The 19170-nt window shown below is 39.7% G+C and overlaps 2 protein-coding genes across 2 annotated transcripts in view; one reads left to right on the forward strand and one right to left on the reverse strand.

Annotated features, from left to right (window-relative positions):
• Positions 1 to 19170, reverse strand: part of 5-HT7 (5-hydroxytryptamine receptor 7) — a 119633-nt gene that overhangs the window by 80987 nt on the left and 19476 nt on the right.
• Positions 8620 to 9837, forward strand: LOC114942425 (uncharacterized). The gene has a single exon (XM_029317784.2). It carries the CDS (start codon positions 8634 to 8636, stop codon positions 9669 to 9671), a length of 1038 nt encoding a protein of 345 aa, XP_029173617.1. The 5' UTR covers positions 8620 to 8633; the 3' UTR covers positions 9672 to 9837.

A 19170-nucleotide genomic window follows, 5' to 3' on the forward strand; every position in this document is an offset into this window, starting at 1 on the left:
TATTTGAAGAAGAGAATATTATTTTTACGATGTCAATTATATGTAGTTAAATAATGATTACTAATAAATGTGTGTATTATAATTTATTGTCATACTTTTGTTTTAATTTTTTTTAAATAACATTTGAAATAAGAATTCAAAATTTTTAAATATTATTTCAATTTTTAATTTTGTGTTTCAAATATTTTCAATATATTTGTATCTATCATTCTCTTTCGTGGTAAATAACATTTTCAAATATTGTTTTATTTAAACTTACAAATTATATTTAAATGTAATTATTTTCAGCAATTTGCATTTGAAATATCTTCATCACCGCATATAAATACATAATAGAAACATTCAATATATGATCACATCATCGCATGTAAATATATAATAGAAACATTCAGTATATGTGTGATCACATCTCTCGTTAATCAAATTTTTATTCAAAGCCAGATGAAAGATTGTTTTTGCTCTCGATCATACAAAATATCTTATTTTATATTTATTCGTTCTTACATTCTGGTACTTGTATTTTACTTATTAGTTACACGAAATTTCATTATGCAAATTGAATTACCAATGTCAAAGCCGAGCCGATATACTGCGAAACGTTGTTTCGTGATATCCTTAGTGTACCTGCACGTCAGTGCATAATCGTCTGTTATCCGGGAAGCTTACTCCATATTTCCATCATGCGTGTACACGATTGGCAGTATGTAACGGGTACCCAATCGCACGCGTATCATCCTTTACGGTGGGTACGTCGTTGCAACAACATACGTCGTCACGTTAATGCATCAAAAGGATTGATACGTCTCCCGATGTACCGCTGTAATAAAGCATTTGGACGTTTCGTGCCCGAAACGAGATCGCGACGACCACGAATTCTACGTTCTTCGTTGAAACTCAAAGTGAAACGTTCGCTTAAATAGGAGCTTTGCGTCCCGTTTATACAGGCATTATGTATATAATGACTCTGACTCTTCTTTGTTCTTTTTTTTTTACTTAAAAAAATAGAGAAGAAAGACAGCGAGAAGACTGAATATTTCTCGAAACAATCGCGGATGAACTTTTCCCGAGAGTCGTCGCTCTCGGTTTATCGAGTGAAATTACACGACAGTAGGAATCCGCTATGGTATTAAAATATTCTTTCAATCGTGAGACGTGACCCGGATTTTCCGTGTATAATTAGATTCAAGAGTTCGCACGAGAGAGAAAGAGTGCTAAGCTTCGGTTAAAAAACTCTCAGAGAATATAACAAGCAACACCTGCGCCTTTATATATTATATGTTTCATAAAGAGATACGTAATTTTATGAAAGGTGAAAAGAAAGTAGGATATATATTATATATATTACATATATATTTTTTACTCATTATAAACGCAAGCAACAGTGTTGATAATCCTATTTGAATTTAATTATTTTGAGTACGTCACGAAATATTCTGTGTAATAATGTAATTTAGGAATATCTTCGTGCTAAAGTAAAAGTAATAATTTTGAAGTTTAACTGTTTGGTATTTTGATGCTACAGCGACGGAGAAATACAGGTAGAGATATACATTATTTTCTCAAGAATGAAAAATCAAATAAAAGATACTTAAATTTATTTAAAAATATTAATTTAAAAGTATTAAATTTATTTAAAAGTATTGATTTTTGAAAGTAAAAATTCGGGAGGATACTGACAAGTATTTCGTGTAATGCTGAATTAATGAAATATTTTTCATAACCTTTGAAATGAAAGTGCTATGCTTATAAATAAATATAAAGCTACCTGAATAAAATGTTTGTACGTAAAATCTAATCTTCTACATCCGTCATACTCGTTCTTTCGTAAAATCGCTTTTGACATTCTCCACAAAATTATACTCAATTGTTCATTTTTGAACATTGTCATAATAAAAACACTTCGCGCACAATATAGTTGTCAGAATTTTTGAGATATTTGTTTTCACGATAGTGCAAAATCATAAAAGAGTGTCGAGGGAGATTTTCCAAGTATGTCGAAATACATTTTAAATTTTACATCGCACAAATAAAAGTTATTAATTTGATCGTTTTATAAAAATTTTTCGAACATATGTAATCTATATATCCAAAACACATCATCATTGATATTTTGCACGTATACTTTAATTTAAGATTTATCGGTGATTTTGTATAAAAACAGCAGTCAATTACTTTTTTATTTTGCAACGTGTGTATATGTATATTTCACATATGTACTTTTCACATTCAGTTTTCTTTCCTCAAGTAGAAAAACTTCGCTCTAGCAACACCGTAACTCGAGTTGCCAATCACGCGAAACGATTTTGAGCGAACGAGCTCCGGCGATAAAAAGTTCTGCGCGCTCGAGATTTTCTCGAAACGCGCGACTGGTATATATGGCTTGAAAATACGCGGCCGGAAACGCATATTTCCACATTGCATATATACTCATGTATTTCGTATTCGGTCTCGCTTAAGGTTACAAAGCGAACCGGTACAGCGTCCGGTTTCGATCGGCCGCGTCAATAATGCGCTTTGTGTCATCAAATGCTGCACAGCCCTTGCGCGCGCGTGCACGCACACATACACACAGAGAGAAAGAGGACTCGTTTATTTTAAAAAGTCACGTTTTTGATCAAATGGAGTCGGCGCTTTTCAATACGAAACGTACGTCCGCTCTATGTTCATTTTCGTTTTGACGAAACCTGCATGCATTTTATATCGCGTTTGCAGTACTTCTTCAATAACTTCTTATACTTGAAGAAATAGAGAGAGAGCATACGGTACGTCAGATTTGGAAATAAACATCCCATAATCTTTATGCTTGATGTCTTTTGGTACTAATATAAACTTATCACATTCATATTTTCTCTTGGAAATGAGCGATTTAATTGCGTTCATCTCGTATATGTGGCTTTACGTCCACAACCGGCGACATGAATATTTAATTCTTTCCCGCCTGTTGTATGCACGGGATCGCCGGAGCGAGCGGTTGAAAGGGGAGAAAATTAAAAAGAGAGACGCGAAACCCTTTAATTACCTTTACTTTTCAAAGACGTCTTCTGGACGGAAAAAGGAACGGAGCTCCGCGTATATATACTGAAATTAACCGCGAAGAAAATGAAACGCGAAAATGAACATGGATGATAAACGATCACGCCCACTATTTTTTTACGTGAAACCTTTTATTTATATTGAGAGATAAGTTTTTACATAATTAAAGTAAATTAGATTTTTTCTTTCTTTTCTTTTTTTACTTTCGATTTATTTTAATCTCGATAATATCGCGCAAGAGAGCGCTAGAAAGATGTGTGAAAAGGAAGAGATTGTGATTGCAAATCATCCTTTGAGGATTAAAATGCAGAATGGTCCGCGGTAATCTGTGGAAGTGAAAAATCTGTCTTCTGTGCGCGTTCACCAAGATTTAACATCCGCGGTATAAAACACGTTAAACGCGCACTCTTCATCTAGCATATCAGCGACGTTTGCGCAAGGATGTGCACTTTTCCAGTTTTATTCATATCTTCTCACGTAGTGATAATTTTCGTAGACATGCGGTTTTTGCGATGAGCCGGCTTCCTTTACGTGAGATGTGGTACAAAGAGTGCAGTTGCACGTTTACGTTTAAAGCATACCCTTAAACTTTTTTAATTGCAAACCGTGAATTGCGATTTCAATTATATGCGGTACGGAGATAAAACCTTGAAAGCCTGTCATAAAATAACGCGTCTTTTGGCTTTTTCTTCTTTTTATTCACCGTTGAGTTATTTCTTCGAATTATGACAATTCGCGGAAATTTGTCTATTAGAAACAGAATTTTTTAATTTCTCAATATTTTATTCCGAAGAGCGTAATAATTATCAAAAAATTGTTTTTATGTGTTTTCAAATTTAAAATAGAAAAGTGAGAGTTATTGCTCAAATAGGAAAACATTACTTCCTCTGATCAAAGCGATTCCCCGTGTACATTTCTCTCTCTAATATTATCTCGAGCTTTTTTAAGTAAAGATTAGCGTTAAACAAAAACTAGATGTATGATTGGCGGAGACTTTTGGAAAAAAGAATCTCCGCTGTTTACCCTCTTTGTTTAATATTTCACCAACTACACAGCGTTAATTTCACTGGTTTCGTAATAGACAGAGGCAATTTTTTTTTGTGTTTATTTATGTTTTATATTTGCTTATTTCGCAGAAGAGTAGAATTTAATAACGCTTATTCAAATAATGCTAGGCCACCATGCGGACGGACGGTGAGAGTTGCTGAAAGTTTCACGCAAATATAATAATTGTCGTAAGGTTCTTTTTTTATTTATAAAAAAAGAAGAAGAAAGAAACTTGTTTTGCTGTATGATAAATTCACCAGCAACATTTCGAAGTTTATTAACGTTGTTTTAAACTCGACGAAAGATCTCGCGCGCGGAGAGTTCTCATCAGCGCTATTTTATGCTTATGAATCCTTCATTATTCAATCTGCTTGTGGAACTTTCGATCCGATATTTTTCTTTTTTTTTTTTTACCTGTATAATTAATACGACAGAATTATCCTCTCCGATTTCAAATATTTTTACATCGACTGAATTTTTTCGATTTTTCCGTCTATCGTTTCAATCAATGTTCTCGCAAGAAGCGTAGAAAAGTAGGATACGAAAGTGGAAACAAATTGGATTTATAAAGCTAAGATCTAAACGCGAGATGAAAATCGTGCCTTTATTACTCTATACGCATCCGTATATACGGAGAGTACCTATCCATCGCATTATCAGCATCCTGTCGGAATTGGTGACGATACCTTTCCCGTGGAGAGTACTTACATATGTGCACGTCGTCCTCCTTGTCGTCGTCGTCGTCGTCTTCGTGCGCCGTAATTGCGTTCGCGTATTTGCCTACGGTAACGCAATCAGCTTCTCTGCGATCCAACAATTGATAGGTAGATATATATTATGTGCAGCGAGTCCGGGAACGGAGTCGAAGTCGCTTCGCGGAAAATTGCACGTTGATTTTGTTCCTATCAATATCCGTCCGGTGTAATTTTGAGGAGAGAGCTCTCAATTTTCGTTTTGGACGCGGAAACACACAATCCGCCCACACGTATATACGCCTCGCCCACGCTAATTGCCACATTTCCATCATCGCAAATAAACGCCGCGGACCATATATGCGCACGGCATCATTATATATTGATAAAGATAGACCGAGAATTTTCATTAACGCAGTAATAGAATATGACTGGCTGTTTGCGCAACTGCAAAATTGGCAAACGATGATCAATCAAACATGAGACGACGAGAAACAAAGCTTCTTTGTGATTTTCTAAGAGACTTTCAAAGTAATATGATTTTTTTTCTCTCTTTCTCTTTCTCTTTCTCTCGGCTCTTTTTTGTCTTTATCCGTGCGCGAGCAAAAGTATTAGCGCGAGAACGTAACTCTTTATCGGAATTTCAATTTGTCTCCGACGAGTCTGCTCTCGGGGGATCGTTAAAGCGGAATTGATTTGATTATTAAAGTCTATACAGGTCTATACTGGAGAGAGCGCAAGAAAATCGAAGTGGAATTTTAATTGCAAGTTTTTTTTCTAAGGGGCTTAGCTTCCGTTGGCACAGATCTTCTTTAATGAAAAAGGAGTCTCGCGCACGTTGGACGCTATACCTCGCTATACTAGTGATCTGCAGATAATCGCGCTTTGATCTTTCGTCTCGCGTTAACTGTATATCGAACCTCGCCTTATTTTACGTGCATTTTTTTATCGTATTGTCAACTCGTTCAATTCTTTCTTTAGGTAAATTAAAATGTTCAGTTCTTCCTTTTTAGATAAATTAAAATGCATGTTTTCTATTATGAAAATATAATGAAAGAGTTTTTCGTTTCTATCTTGAAATATATATATATATATATATCAATATTAATTTAGATAATAACATCATCTCGATATATTAATATAAAAATTATATAATTGCACTTAAATTAACTGGCTAGTATATTAATATTTTAAAATGAAATAAATATTCTCTCTCTTTTTCTAATCTTCATTTTATTTGTACAAAAGAAAAAAATAGAATGAAACACGTAAACACTTAGAAATAAATTCAGAGCGGATAAGAGATTGAACATTTTATATATGTAATGCTACAATTATTTATTTTTTGAAATAATGTGTCCTAAAATATGAAATAAAAATATAAATAGGATAAATGCAACCTAAATGCAACCTAAAATTTAAAAAACTTTTTAAAATTACATTTGACATTCTTTGTAACGTTACAACTGATTTTGTTCATTTTTCACAATAGAAACGTAATAAATATCTGCGTTCTTGAGATTCTAACTTTTGAAGTATTGTGAAATTTATTATAAAATTATGGACATTTTTTCGCATGTCAAAACAATTTTCAATTGTTTTTTTAATATTCATTAATATCTAAATTTTCTTTATCACGACAAAATGGTTCGTTCTCGTCGTCGCGTACATAAATCAGAGGCTAATGAGTTAAAAGCGATCAATTAGCCTGGAGCGACTCCCGTGTTTGAGACGAAACGCAAAATTACTTGCGCAGATGGTGCGGTCGCCTCACGAGTCAAGCGAACCTCTAGTTAAGTCAATCACTGTTATCTGTGTATATTATTCGTATACTATATACAGTTATACTCATACAGGTGTCTTCTAATGCACCGGGATGTCGTTTAAAGGCTATTGGTTCCCTCGAAGATAACATGATTAGTCACGCGGTTAACTTGTGTGAAACTACTGTCCTGTAAAGTACAGTCAAGTACGTTGTTTGTGTAAAGTAATCTATGCATAATGTGATCCAAGTTGGTACGTATAATTTCGCTTAACTGCTCACATCACCGTCGCGTCGTTCATCCTGTCTGACAATTGTAAGGTCCTATTGCGCTGTGAAAGCTCTTCATAGGCGCGAAGTTGAAATGGAGAGTTTCGAAGTTTCCGTCAAGTTTTCGCGAACGCTTCGGAAATACAAAAGGAATTTGCTCGAGAATACTCATGGAAGAACTTCAAACTTGATTCGGGATGAACGAAATATTTCGACACAGATATATGCATAAATCGATCGACGTCGCACAAAAGTTTAATCTATAAATCTCTTTTTTTTTTTTCATTTATAGGTATTCATTCACTTACGACATACATATTTTATTACACGAGTGGTTTTCCAATCAATATTTTATTTAAATTCTATTTTGAAATGTTTATCAAGATGTTTGCTGTGATTTTTTCACTCACATTTTAATCTTATATTGGCTTAAAATTTGTTAATATTTTGTATTCATTTTTTGAAAATCTATGACAATTAATTTTGATAGATGTCTTCTTTTTGACTTGGGAAAAGTATTATTCACAATAGTTAGGAATGGTTTCTTGTTTAATGAGAATGTGCCATATTAAATGCAATCTTAAGTTGATTTTAATTTAGAAAAATGTAACGTATGCGTTGCGACAGAAACAGTTGATTTATATTTAATTCGGTATATGTTTCTCGAAGGAATATTTGGCAACTAACTTGCCGTGTTCCCTTCGTCGATTGTCTCGCTTGCATTCTAAATGACAACGCCCTATGCACATCATCGAACCATGCCCATCCTCATGGAATGGCATACCGCGTGCCATTACTGGATGCACCATTATGCATATTGCGCCCATAACAAGTGTATAGCAAGCCTCTGCACGATATTCGCCAAATCGATTCAAGTTAGAACTTGGGTCCGAAGTTTGAGACGATGTTAGCCCTGTCGAGGGATCTCAATATTACGGTCAATTACAACTACAATTAATATTACACAATTATTTACAATTCGAATGATATATTGCATTTTGATATTAATTGAAAGCCAGGTCATTTTTATCAGTTTAATAATTTTTAGGTATTGATTATGTGTATATTGCAATATTTGTTTTTATAGTAAGTATTTAAAATGTAAATATCTTAATAATATATTAAAATGTATAGCAGATTAAAGCGCATTCTCTATTTAAATTGTAATACATATTGTAAATGCAGTATGCATATTGTAATCAATATTTTGGAAATATTGTGGCGATTACATCGTCACATACTTCCCTGAAATTAATAGCGAAAACACGTATATAAATACGGACATACATACATACGAACACTGACTAACAAACATAAATAAAATATAACAGACGAGACGAAAGACGAAAAACATCGAGACGTTACAGAAAAGAAATGAACGGATAGAACATTTTCGAAGCCTATCGAAGGTGAATTTTTAAGGGAACGATAGGAAGAGCGTTTGACATAAAGAGATTCCGCTACCGACAGTCGCCGCGTACAGTCGCACGTTTGTAATCCGCACGAACTTTATATATTCCTGTACCACGAAAAGATTGTTCTTAAAATATATTCAGTATTAACCATCAATCCTCTCTCACAATTATTTGAATTCCCGTCTCGTATCGACGCGTCCGAGTAATCCGACGACGCCCCCGGTATAACCAAAGTGGTGACGCCCCGACGTGATCGCGAGCGAGCGGGAATTCGCGATTCTTTTGTGTTCGCGTGAGAGAGCGGTACATTTTTTACTTTTTATTGTGACGACCGGTGAGACGATCTATTCGATCGGACCCGGAAAAGTGACAGTGACCAGTTTCGTGTAAAAAAAAAAAAAAAAACAATTTGACATGATTGTGACGCGAGACGATGGAGTGATCGGTTCGCGCGTAGAGACGGAGGCGCGAGCGTACGAGCAGCCGCGTGTGCAAGTGCAGCAGGCAGCCCCGATCACGATGCAGGCGGCCTCGAGTGCGATGCAGGCGGCCAGGTTGGAGCAGCCGCCGGGATACTTTTTCACCGCTCCCGAGATAAACCGTGTTGGCATGCGAATGCCAGAGTTTACGCCTTCGGATCCGGAGCTCTGGTTTAATATCGTTGACCGGAGTTTCCAGGCCGCCGGAATCACGGTCGATGCTACAAAATTCGGCTACGCCCTAACATCCATCGGGCCGAATTACACTGCCGAGGTGCGAGATATCATCATGAACCCGCCTGCGGAGCACGCGTACGAAACATTGAAAACGGAGCTGGTCAAGCGTCTGAGCCTGTCACAGGAGCACAAGACCCGGAGGCTCCTGGAACATGAAGAAATTGGAGATCGGAAGCCGTCGCAATTTTTGAGACACCTCCGCAGCCTCGCTGGAAACGTGGTTGGCGACCCCGTTTTGCGGACGATCTGGCTTAGCCGATTGCCGGCTTACATTCAGCCGCATCTGGTGACGCGCACGGCAGACACGATCGAGCAGCTGGCCGATATCGCGGATGCGATTGTTGAGGCGACCCGGGCACCGGCGTTTCAAGTGGCCGAGGCGTCAAAATTTGTGCCACCGCAGACGCAAGGCGCGAGCGATCCCGGGGCCTTGGAAGCCAGGATGGAGGTGCGACTGGCGCAAATGCGGCTTGCGATGCAGCAAGAGATGGCAAAACAGCTGACGGCCATACGTAAGTCGATTGAATCCATTGGCGATAACCGATATCGCGACGATGATCGACGTCGTTCGCGACCTCGTTCGCGTTCACGTTCACGCCCGCGAGCGCGATCCAGCAGCCGTGGTCCACCGGCCAGCGGCGTATGCTGGTATCATTGGCAGTTTGGAGCGGAGGCACGGCAGTGCAGACCACCCTGCTCGATGCAGATGCCGGGAAACGCAGGAACGGGACGTTAGAGGCGGCAAGCGACCCGGAACATAGTGCGCGCCGCTTATTCGTGACGGACACAAACACGAAAACGAATTTTTTAATTGACACGGGCGCGGATCTCTGCGTGTTCCCTCGAAAGATGGTTCGAGGGCCACGACAGAGATCGACCTACGAGTTATCGGCCGCCAACGGCACACCAATATATACATACGGGACGGAAAACATAACTTTGAATCTCGGATTGCGACGGGCTTTCACGTGGCGTTTCGTGATCGCGGACGTGTCGAAGCCAATAATCGGTGCCGATTTCCTCGCGCATTATGGCCTCCTCGTAGATCTGCGCAATTCTCGCCTCGTCGATCAGCTGACGAGCTTGACCGCACGCGGGCGTTGTATTCATTGCAACGTACCGCAAATTAAGACGATCACAGGGGAGACGCCGTACCACCGGTTGTTGGTGGAATACGCGGACATTACGAGGCCGAGCGGACAAATTCAAGAAACGATCCACGCCACGCGACATTTTATTGAAACGACGCCAGGACCGCCTGTCGCGTGCAGGCCACGAAGACTCGCTCCGGATCGACTCGCGGCCGCGAAAAAGGAGTTCCGACGAATGGTGGAGACCGGAATCGCGCGACCTTCGAAGAGCAGTTGGTCGGCGCCCTTACATATGGTGCCGAAAAAGGGCGAAGAATGGCGACCTTGCAGCGATTATAGAGCACTCAACGCGAGGACGATTCCGGACCGGTATCCTGTGCGACATATCCAGGATTTTGCACAGGCCCTCGGAGGAAAAAAACTATTTTCAACAATAGATCTGGTGCGGGCGTACCACCAGATTCCAGTGGTGGAGGAGCATATCCCGAAGACGGCAATCACCACACCGTTTGGCATGTACGAATTTCCGTACATGTCATTCGGATTGAGAAACGCGGCGCAGACGTTTCAGAGATTCATCGACGAAGTCTTACGCGGATTAGACTTTTGTTACGCGTACGTCGATGACATTCTGGTCGCGTCAACGTCGGAAGAGGAGCATCGAAACTATCTTAGAGCAGTATTCGAACGTCTGCGGGAATACGGGGTGACCATCAACCCCGCGAAGTGCGTATTCGGACAGCAGAAGGTAGAGTTCCTGGGATACGAAGTTTCCGACGGGGGAACACGACCGCTGCCGACACGTGTGGAGGCGATCCTCGCGTGTCGAGAGCCAGGAACGGCGAAGGAGCTGCGACGCTACCTGGGCATGCTCAACTTCTACCGACGATTCCTGCCGAGAGCTGCCGAAATGCTAGCGCCGTTGAACGATCTCTTCCACGGCAATGTCAAAGGAAAAGCGGCGATATCGTGGACACCGCGAGCGCAGGAGGCATTCAAGAATTCGAAGGAGAGCTTGGCACAGGCCGCGCTCTTGCGACACCCCAGGATAGACGCAGAGCTCGCCCTGTTCACTGACGCGTCGGAGCAGAGCATCGGCGCGACTTTGCAACAGCGTGGCAGCGACGGATGGGAGCCGTTAGCCTTCTTCTCGAAGAAGCTAAGCCCATCCGAGATGAAGTACAGCGCGTTCGACAGAGAACTGCTGGCAATCTACCTGGGGGTCAAACACTTTCGATACATGCTGGAGGCGCGCGCGTTTGTGATCTACACGGATCACAAACCGTTGATCTACGCTTTTCGTCAACGACCAGAGAAGAGCACGCCGCGCCAGTTCCGCCACTTGGACCTCATCGGGCAGTTCTCAACCGACATCCGGCACGTGGCAGGCGAGGAGAACGTCGTGGCGGATGCGTTATCACGAGTCGAGGAGCTGGATTCTCCCCTGGACTACGCTGCACTGGCGGAGTCGCAGGGGACTGACAAAGAGCTCGACGATTATACAAGGCGAGAGACCGGAATAAAACTCGAGAAGGTGCAGATTCCCGGAACGGGGATACAAGTCTACTGCGATACGACGACATCGACACCGCGACCGTTTTTGACGAGACCCTTTCGGCGGGCCGCATTCAACTTGGTGCACGACCTGGCACACCCAGGAATCAAGGCGACGGGCAGACTCGCAGCGCTACGTCTGGCCGTCGATGAACGCTGACTGCCGCAGCTGGGCGCGTGCATGCGTGCCCTGTCAACGTTCGAAGGTCGCTCGACATGTCTCGGCGCCATTAGGAAAATTTGCAGTACCATCGAGCAGATTCGAGCACGTGCACCTGGACATTATCGTGATGCCCGTCTCAGAGGGCATGCGATATTGCCTCACGTGCGTGGACCGCTTCACACGGTGGTCGGAGGCGTTCGCACTACGAGACCAGGAGGCGGAGACGGTCGCAAGAGCATTTTACGAGGGATGGATTTGCAGATTCGGAGCGCCCGTGCGAGTAACAACGGACCAGGGGCGCCAGTTCGAGTCCCATCTCTTTCGACGGCTGAGCGAGATGACGGGAGTGCAGCACCTGAGGACGATGGCGTACCACCCGCAGGCCAATGGAATGGTCGAGAGGTTGCATCGCCAGCTCAAGGCGGCAATCAAATGCCGACAGAATGATCGCTGGACGGAGGCGCTGCCGACGGTGCTGCTCGGGATCCGAGCAGCGTGGAGAGACGACCTGCAGGCGACCGCAGCGGAGCTGGTGTACGGCCAGACGCTGAGGATCCCAGGGCAATTCCTGAGTCGGCGACCTGTGGACAGCGAGGACGACGCGGCCGACTTCGCAAGGACGCTGAGGGAGCAGTTCGAGGAGCTGCGACCGGTGGACGGCACCCGACACGGGGAGCGACGGCCGTTCCTTTACAAGGACCTAGCGACGGCCGAACAGGTGTTCGTGCGACACGAGGGACCGAGAAAGATATTGCAGGCGCCGTACGAGGGGCCGTACGCAGTCATCAGCCGAGGCGACAAAGTCTTTGTCGTGCGTATGCACGGCAAAGAGAAAACGGTCTCAATAGACCGTCTTAAACCGGCTTATATTTTGCAGAGCGAGCCAGAAAACAACAGCCCGGCAGAGTCGACGGCACGAGACCGGGACACCGAGGTCGAGCAGCGAGGCGCGCGAGAGGACGCGAGGCCGCTGCCCCGAGAGAGCCAGAGAACGACGAGAGCGGGAAGAAAGGTCCGATTCCCGAGTCGTTTCCAGGCGGGCCTGTAGCACCGGGGAGCCAGGATGTGCAGCAAACCCGTGAGAAATCACCGAAAAACGGAAATAATAAAAAAAAATTTTTAAGCATACGGTTCGCGATTCTTTAATTTTTTTTGACTAGTATTCGTGATTTCAAATTTCTTTGATTTGTGTTATCGTCGAAAATTTATGTATACACGGCAACAGCGACATAAGCCGCGAAACGCGAGAAGAAAAATTTGACGCGTATCGAGAACTTGTATATTCTGCATTTTATATTTATTCTTGTAATTTAAATGGACGAGTCTCAGACCGAGAGCGACGAGCGACAGAATAACGTTAAGTACAGCGAAAATTCTTCACGTATAGGTTGTCGGTATTTATTAGCATTTATTTATTATATTATTGTTATTTATTATTATTTATTTATTATTTATTTTTTTTTCGTCACGTCATATTTATTCTCGACTTGGCGCTCGAATTTATAACGGCGAGCAAATGGTAACATTCGTCTCGGTCTGCCATCGGAAAAAAAAAAAACTTTTGCGAAAACAGTGCATCACGCAAACGTATCGTGCTATCGGTATAGCACTGGCGGGGGAGTACTGTGGCGATTACATCGTCACATACTTCCCTGAAATTAATAGCGAAAACACGTATATAAATACGGACATACATACATACGAACACTGACTAACAAACATAAATAAAATATAACAGACGAGACGAAAGACGAAAAACATCGAGACGTTACAGAAAAGAAATGAACGGATAGAACATTTTCGAAGCCTATCGAAGGTGAATTTTTAAGGGAACGATAGGAAGAGCGTTTGACATAAAGAGATTCCGCTACCGACAGTCGCCGCGTACAGTCGCACGTTTGTAATCCGCACGAACTTTATATATTCCTGTACCACGAAAAGATTGTTCTTAAAATATATTCAGTATTAACCATCAATCCTCTCTCACAATTATTTGAATTCCCGTCTCGTATCGACGCGTCCGAGTAATCCGACGACGCCCCCGGTATAACCAAAATATTAAACTGCTAAGTTATAATCTAATCATTATAATTAATATGAAAAAACATGTAATTTGAATTATAATACATAATTGTAATATAGTTTGAATATAAATATTGTAAATGCATAGTTATAATGTTAGCTCATATTTACTATAACAATTATTAATAATTGTGCAGTTTTGCTTATTGTTTATAAACAAAAGAGTGAAACAATCAATTTAATCATCTAAATAACGACTGTTTATTAATTGTTGGATTAATTGTTTATTAATAATTATTTTGTAATGTATTAAATTAAACATATTAAACATTGATATCTTATATAATTACGTTATATATGTGTATATATATATATATATATATATATATATATATATAATATATATTATATATCAAATATTTTATAATTAAGAATTATATTATAATTTATTTTACAATTAAGAAAATATTTTATAGCAACGAGACGAATTAATCGATGCTAAGTGCTCATTTTTGGGGGAATTTTTTGGACTTTATAAAATTAATCCATTGAATATTTGCTTATTATCGTACCTAAAATATCGAACATAAAATTTAATGCGTGCAATAATAATTTTTTGAAATATTAATGAAAATTACTTATTTTGGACACTGCTCTAATTTGAACTTTTTATTTGTATGTTACAGATCAACGTAGCTGTCAACTTTGCTCATCGACCGGTGAGTGAAAAACTTTGATGTTATAAAAAAAGCATAAAAAACGTCAAGTACGTTTTAAATTTTTGATGTTTAAACTTTTATTTGTTATATATAAATTAACTGTTTTTTACGTACTCTTTTATGTACTTGGTTTTTTATCTTTTTTTAGAAATAATATTTTATTTTGTGAAAAAAGGATGATGATGATACCTATTAAATTAATTGTGTCAAACATCAGGATATTTTTTTTACGATGAACACACATAATGATTGTTACAAAATTGCGGCAGTGACACTTTATTTATCTTAGTTTTCCTTATTGCATAGATAGCTAAATACAGGTGAACGAAATTGTAAAACACTTTGATAAGGAGAGAACAAAGGTTCAGTTTCGACGGAATAGTAACAAAGTCACCGTATTATTAATAAATTCCATTCCGCAGAAAAAACCGTGGCACAAAGACGTGTCAAACGAGAAAGATACGGAGCTTAGATTTCTTCGCAGTATTTATCGTAAAAAGCTAGCTTAAATATCACTATCTATTTCTAGACAGCTGTTTCTCATCATTCCTTTATTTTATTTTTCTTTTTCATCCTTTTTTCACACATGATACACATTTGTCCAATTTCTGGAAATCAGCATCAAATAACGACGATTATTGTATTTTCGAAATAAACACGTTTTTATTCAATTATTTTCCCAATTACTTTTTTTATTATATGAAATGATTAATGCAAGTTCAAAAATTGTACTTCAATTAATTTTAATTATGTTGATTTTTGTAAATATTTCTTACGTACGTAGGTATTTGCATATATATCTCTATTGCTCTCGCGGGAAATAAATTTTCAAATAATACTTTATCTCTAAATGAAATATTATTTAAATGATTAAATTCCATCAATTTGCATTCGAGATATGCCCATTGGATTTTACTAACAATATTCTCATTTCCGATATGAATTGTAATTGCCTCTTAATCCGCGAAATTTAAATCGTATATAAAATGTGAGATTCAAAGCTCCTATTAGTGCGCTATTACTATGTTTTATCGACGATATAGTTACCCGCGACTATCTTATCGATTCGCAAAGAAACATCTGTGCGACTATATATGTACATATATTTCCGCGCTGCATTTTGACCTTTCAGCCTGCACTATAAATTACAACGTATGCTGTTCGACGAACACAGGTTTGTGCGATTTTAATCTATCTTTTTATCGAGTTTATACGTCTCCTTTATCTATTTCCCAGCTTTAACGAATATTTTCTAGACTCATTACCGCATTACGCGCATCACATTGATAATAGGTATATGGCACGATCGTATGTTTATGTGCTATGCAAGCACATTTAAGTTAGAAATGCACCTCGTGTATCGCGCGCGAATCTCTCATAAATTCCGCTCCATTATTCAAAAGCTTCTAATAACGCAATTGCGTATACGTATACATATGTAGCTTGCATAGATTATGTTTACGAGAGAAAAAGAGAAACGCCTTCCACTATTATTTTCGTGATAAATGATCCGTAGTTGAGACCACTTATCCCTCTCTTTCTTCATACGAAGGTCATATCATACAAGTTTCGCACATCCATTTTACATGTAAGCACGTGGCCACGTGCGGAAGTATATCGCGTGGAAAATTTTTTTAATCTTTTCTTCTCCGCTTAAAAGGAAGGACAACGCGGCTCGCGTTTCCTTTCCCGCGCGTTACTCTTTGTCCTCCTATGAATATTTATGATCGCGGAAAAAAAAGTTTCTTCTTCGCCCGCGAGAGAGGGCCATGTTTCAAAGATAAAAGTTTCGGCGCGAACCTCGTCTAGGAAACCCCGTTTTCACTTAATATCTCTTCGTGTCGTGACGATGTAAAATAGGAGAGGAAAAAAGTGACCCAACTGCAGCTACAGTTTCCCTGACGAACCAAATAACTAAGACTACGTCAAACATGAACACCGAGTTTTTACGATGAACGTCCTTAACCCCGTATCGCTTTATAATTTTTTATTAACGCGCGATAGGACGACGTTGTAAAATAACGATCGCACGAAAGCTTGTGTATATATACATATATTGTTGGAATATATTATTGCGCCGTTTCTCCTCCGCGCGCGCGAATATCGGACAACGCTGGAGAAGAGGTCTTTTATTTTGGAATTATCTGACCTAAAAATCATTAGCGTAACCATTTTTCGCCTCCGGCCCGTGATTGGTTAAGGGATATGAAGCCGCAAAACAAATTTTAGGTCAGCTCGTATTACGCTAATTGGTTGTAAGAGCAGACGTTTAATTTAAGATGTAGCGGGGAGTTAGGCTCGGAGTTTCATGCGATTGATTTGATTAGCCGGATGAGATTACCGGTTGCTCGGTCAGTTATCGTGACTCCGCCGGACGTTACGTATTAGGCGTCCTAATTCCGGCACTGTACAGAGAAAATGCCGGCGTACATCGGTGTACAGTTTACGATAGTGCAACAGGCAAGTTAAAACGAGATTAAAAAGGAAAAAAGGAAAAATCCGACTGCAAACGTGCGTGCCAGGCTATTGTGTTGTCTTAACAATCGTTTGCCTTCAATACTCGGTTTGGTGTGTCCCGAACACGTTCTTCCAATATTTCGCACGTTCAAACTCTCTCGGGTGTTACCCGAGCTAATTGTTGTCTCCAACCACAAGTGGACACTCATATAGCCGATCTCCCTCTCTTTCTCTCATCTTTATTACTTTTCATCTCTGCTCGCTATAACTGACAACGTAATCTAAAGAGCGCGCACTTCTCGCTCCGAATTGTTCATTTTGTCCAGAGTGACGTCGAATTTTGCGGGATTAATGTTGTCAATTGTGACGTTATTCGTATTATATCAAGTCTTCGTGCTCGTATCGTGTAATAAAATTATCTCACTGCAATTTTAATACAGTATTTAGAGTAATACACGAAATACGTCAATGAGAGAATTATTTACGTCGGATTAAAATACCAAAATAAATACATGTTTAAAGAACTGTCATTGAAAAAAGTATAATCTCATTGCAAAATTTACGCTTACAGCATTTTATGCTGAATATAATTTCTCGCAAGAGAATTAATGCTAGGTATTTTGATAAATGTAATGAATACGTAAATTTTTTATACATTTTCTCGCTGCATTATATATGACGTGATGAATAAAAATGGAGTATTTCGTTAATGATGCGCTTTCACTGTTCACTGTAACAGAATATGAACTTAAGTTTTGTCTATTGCCGCTCTTGACAAGATGGTTTCCTTTCACGTCAATGCCAAATGGACGTTCAAATGATAGGATCGAAGCTTCGTTTGACATGGGAACCGCACGCGTCGTCGCTTCGGTACTCGAATGAAGTTTCATTAGATCAAACAGAATGTCGGATCACTTTTGAATATAACGTTACAAAGCTTCCAGATACAGGTGTTGTACAGAAAACGCGAATGAGCTAGAGAGAAAGAGATAAAGGGAATAAAGCTATCTCTCTAAAATGAATTTTTGGCAGCCTGGATTAAATTTAAAAAGTATTAGAGATTAGAGAGAGAGAGAGAAGACCATTATACCTGTATATAGAATATTATTCGCAATATATAATCTCTGCAATTTTTTATAACCAATAATATGTGTCGTAATTTTCGCTGCAAAATCTTCTTTCGAATATAATTCGTTGCGCGAATCTCACAAATCTCAAGTAATGTAATTTTTTTTCAAAAATGAGGAGGGGAGGACAAACGAGCTATAGTCTCAAATATACGACTGGTATTGTGCCACTGCATCATCCTTACTCTAAATTGTTGCTGTGAGAACAGAGAACGAGCACGTATAGGGTTGGCACGTGTTCGCTACAAATTACCCATTTTTAACGACCGACATGGATCCTTTGCTCTTCCGCCAGTATGACAGCAAAAAATTCACCCACATTTGACGAAAGAAATGAAGTTAAAGTATCTCGGGATACCAAACCACACACATACATATGTATACACACATGCGCATATGCGATTCCACAACGCTAAGGAAACAATTTATTATTCACGCCACGGATATTTCGGAGAATTGCCGATATCCGTTTGATTTTCTCGCGGGTATCGTTATTTGTCTATCACGTGTAATATTTTTATCCACGAATATTAAAAAGCTTTTCCTATATTTTCGAGAGGTCGCTGCAAATTAAAAAATAAATACAGGTGACCTCCACAGGAAAGATATTACCTCTAAAAGCACGCGGCGATATATAGCCCGCATGCACATTATCGGAATTACTAATCGAAATAATGAAAGTTTTATGAAAAAGGTTTCTGAATGTCCATCGGGTCAGAAAAACAAAATTAGACTGATGCGAAGTGCGCGTTTGAAAGAAATTTTTAATATGAAATTTTTTGCATACCATCAACTCTTTTATTAATACGACGGTGTATGTCACGGTGACAAATCGGTGACCATCGGTGCACTCGAGAGAGTAATTATTATATGAAAATATTCGTTAATATAAAAAGGAATGCGCGCGCGCGCGACGCGAAAACCTGCGAAAGAATAATCGCGTATAAAAACGCGGGAAAATCGCGAACATGAATATTTATCACGCTTGGTTCATTTGTCACGAAAAATTTACTGCAGCGGACATCGCGTCAAGATTGTTCTTTTCTGGATAGAGTTAGCGGAAATGCTATTTATAAAGTCATGGAAATGAACAAACGAAATT

The sequence above is a fragment of the Nylanderia fulva genome, unplaced genomic scaffold (genome assembly GCF_048542155.1).
Source record: "Nylanderia fulva isolate GAGA-0341 unplaced genomic scaffold, ASM4854215v1 Scaffold8, whole genome shotgun sequence".
In the NCBI taxonomy this organism is placed as follows: Eukaryota; Metazoa; Arthropoda; class Insecta; order Hymenoptera; family Formicidae; genus Nylanderia; species Nylanderia fulva.

Excerpts from the sequence above, each read along its gene's own strand:
- LOC114942425 (XM_029317784.2), top strand. The coding sequence starts at position 8,634 with ATGATTGTGACGCGAGACGATGGAGTGATCGGTTCGCGCGTAGAGACG.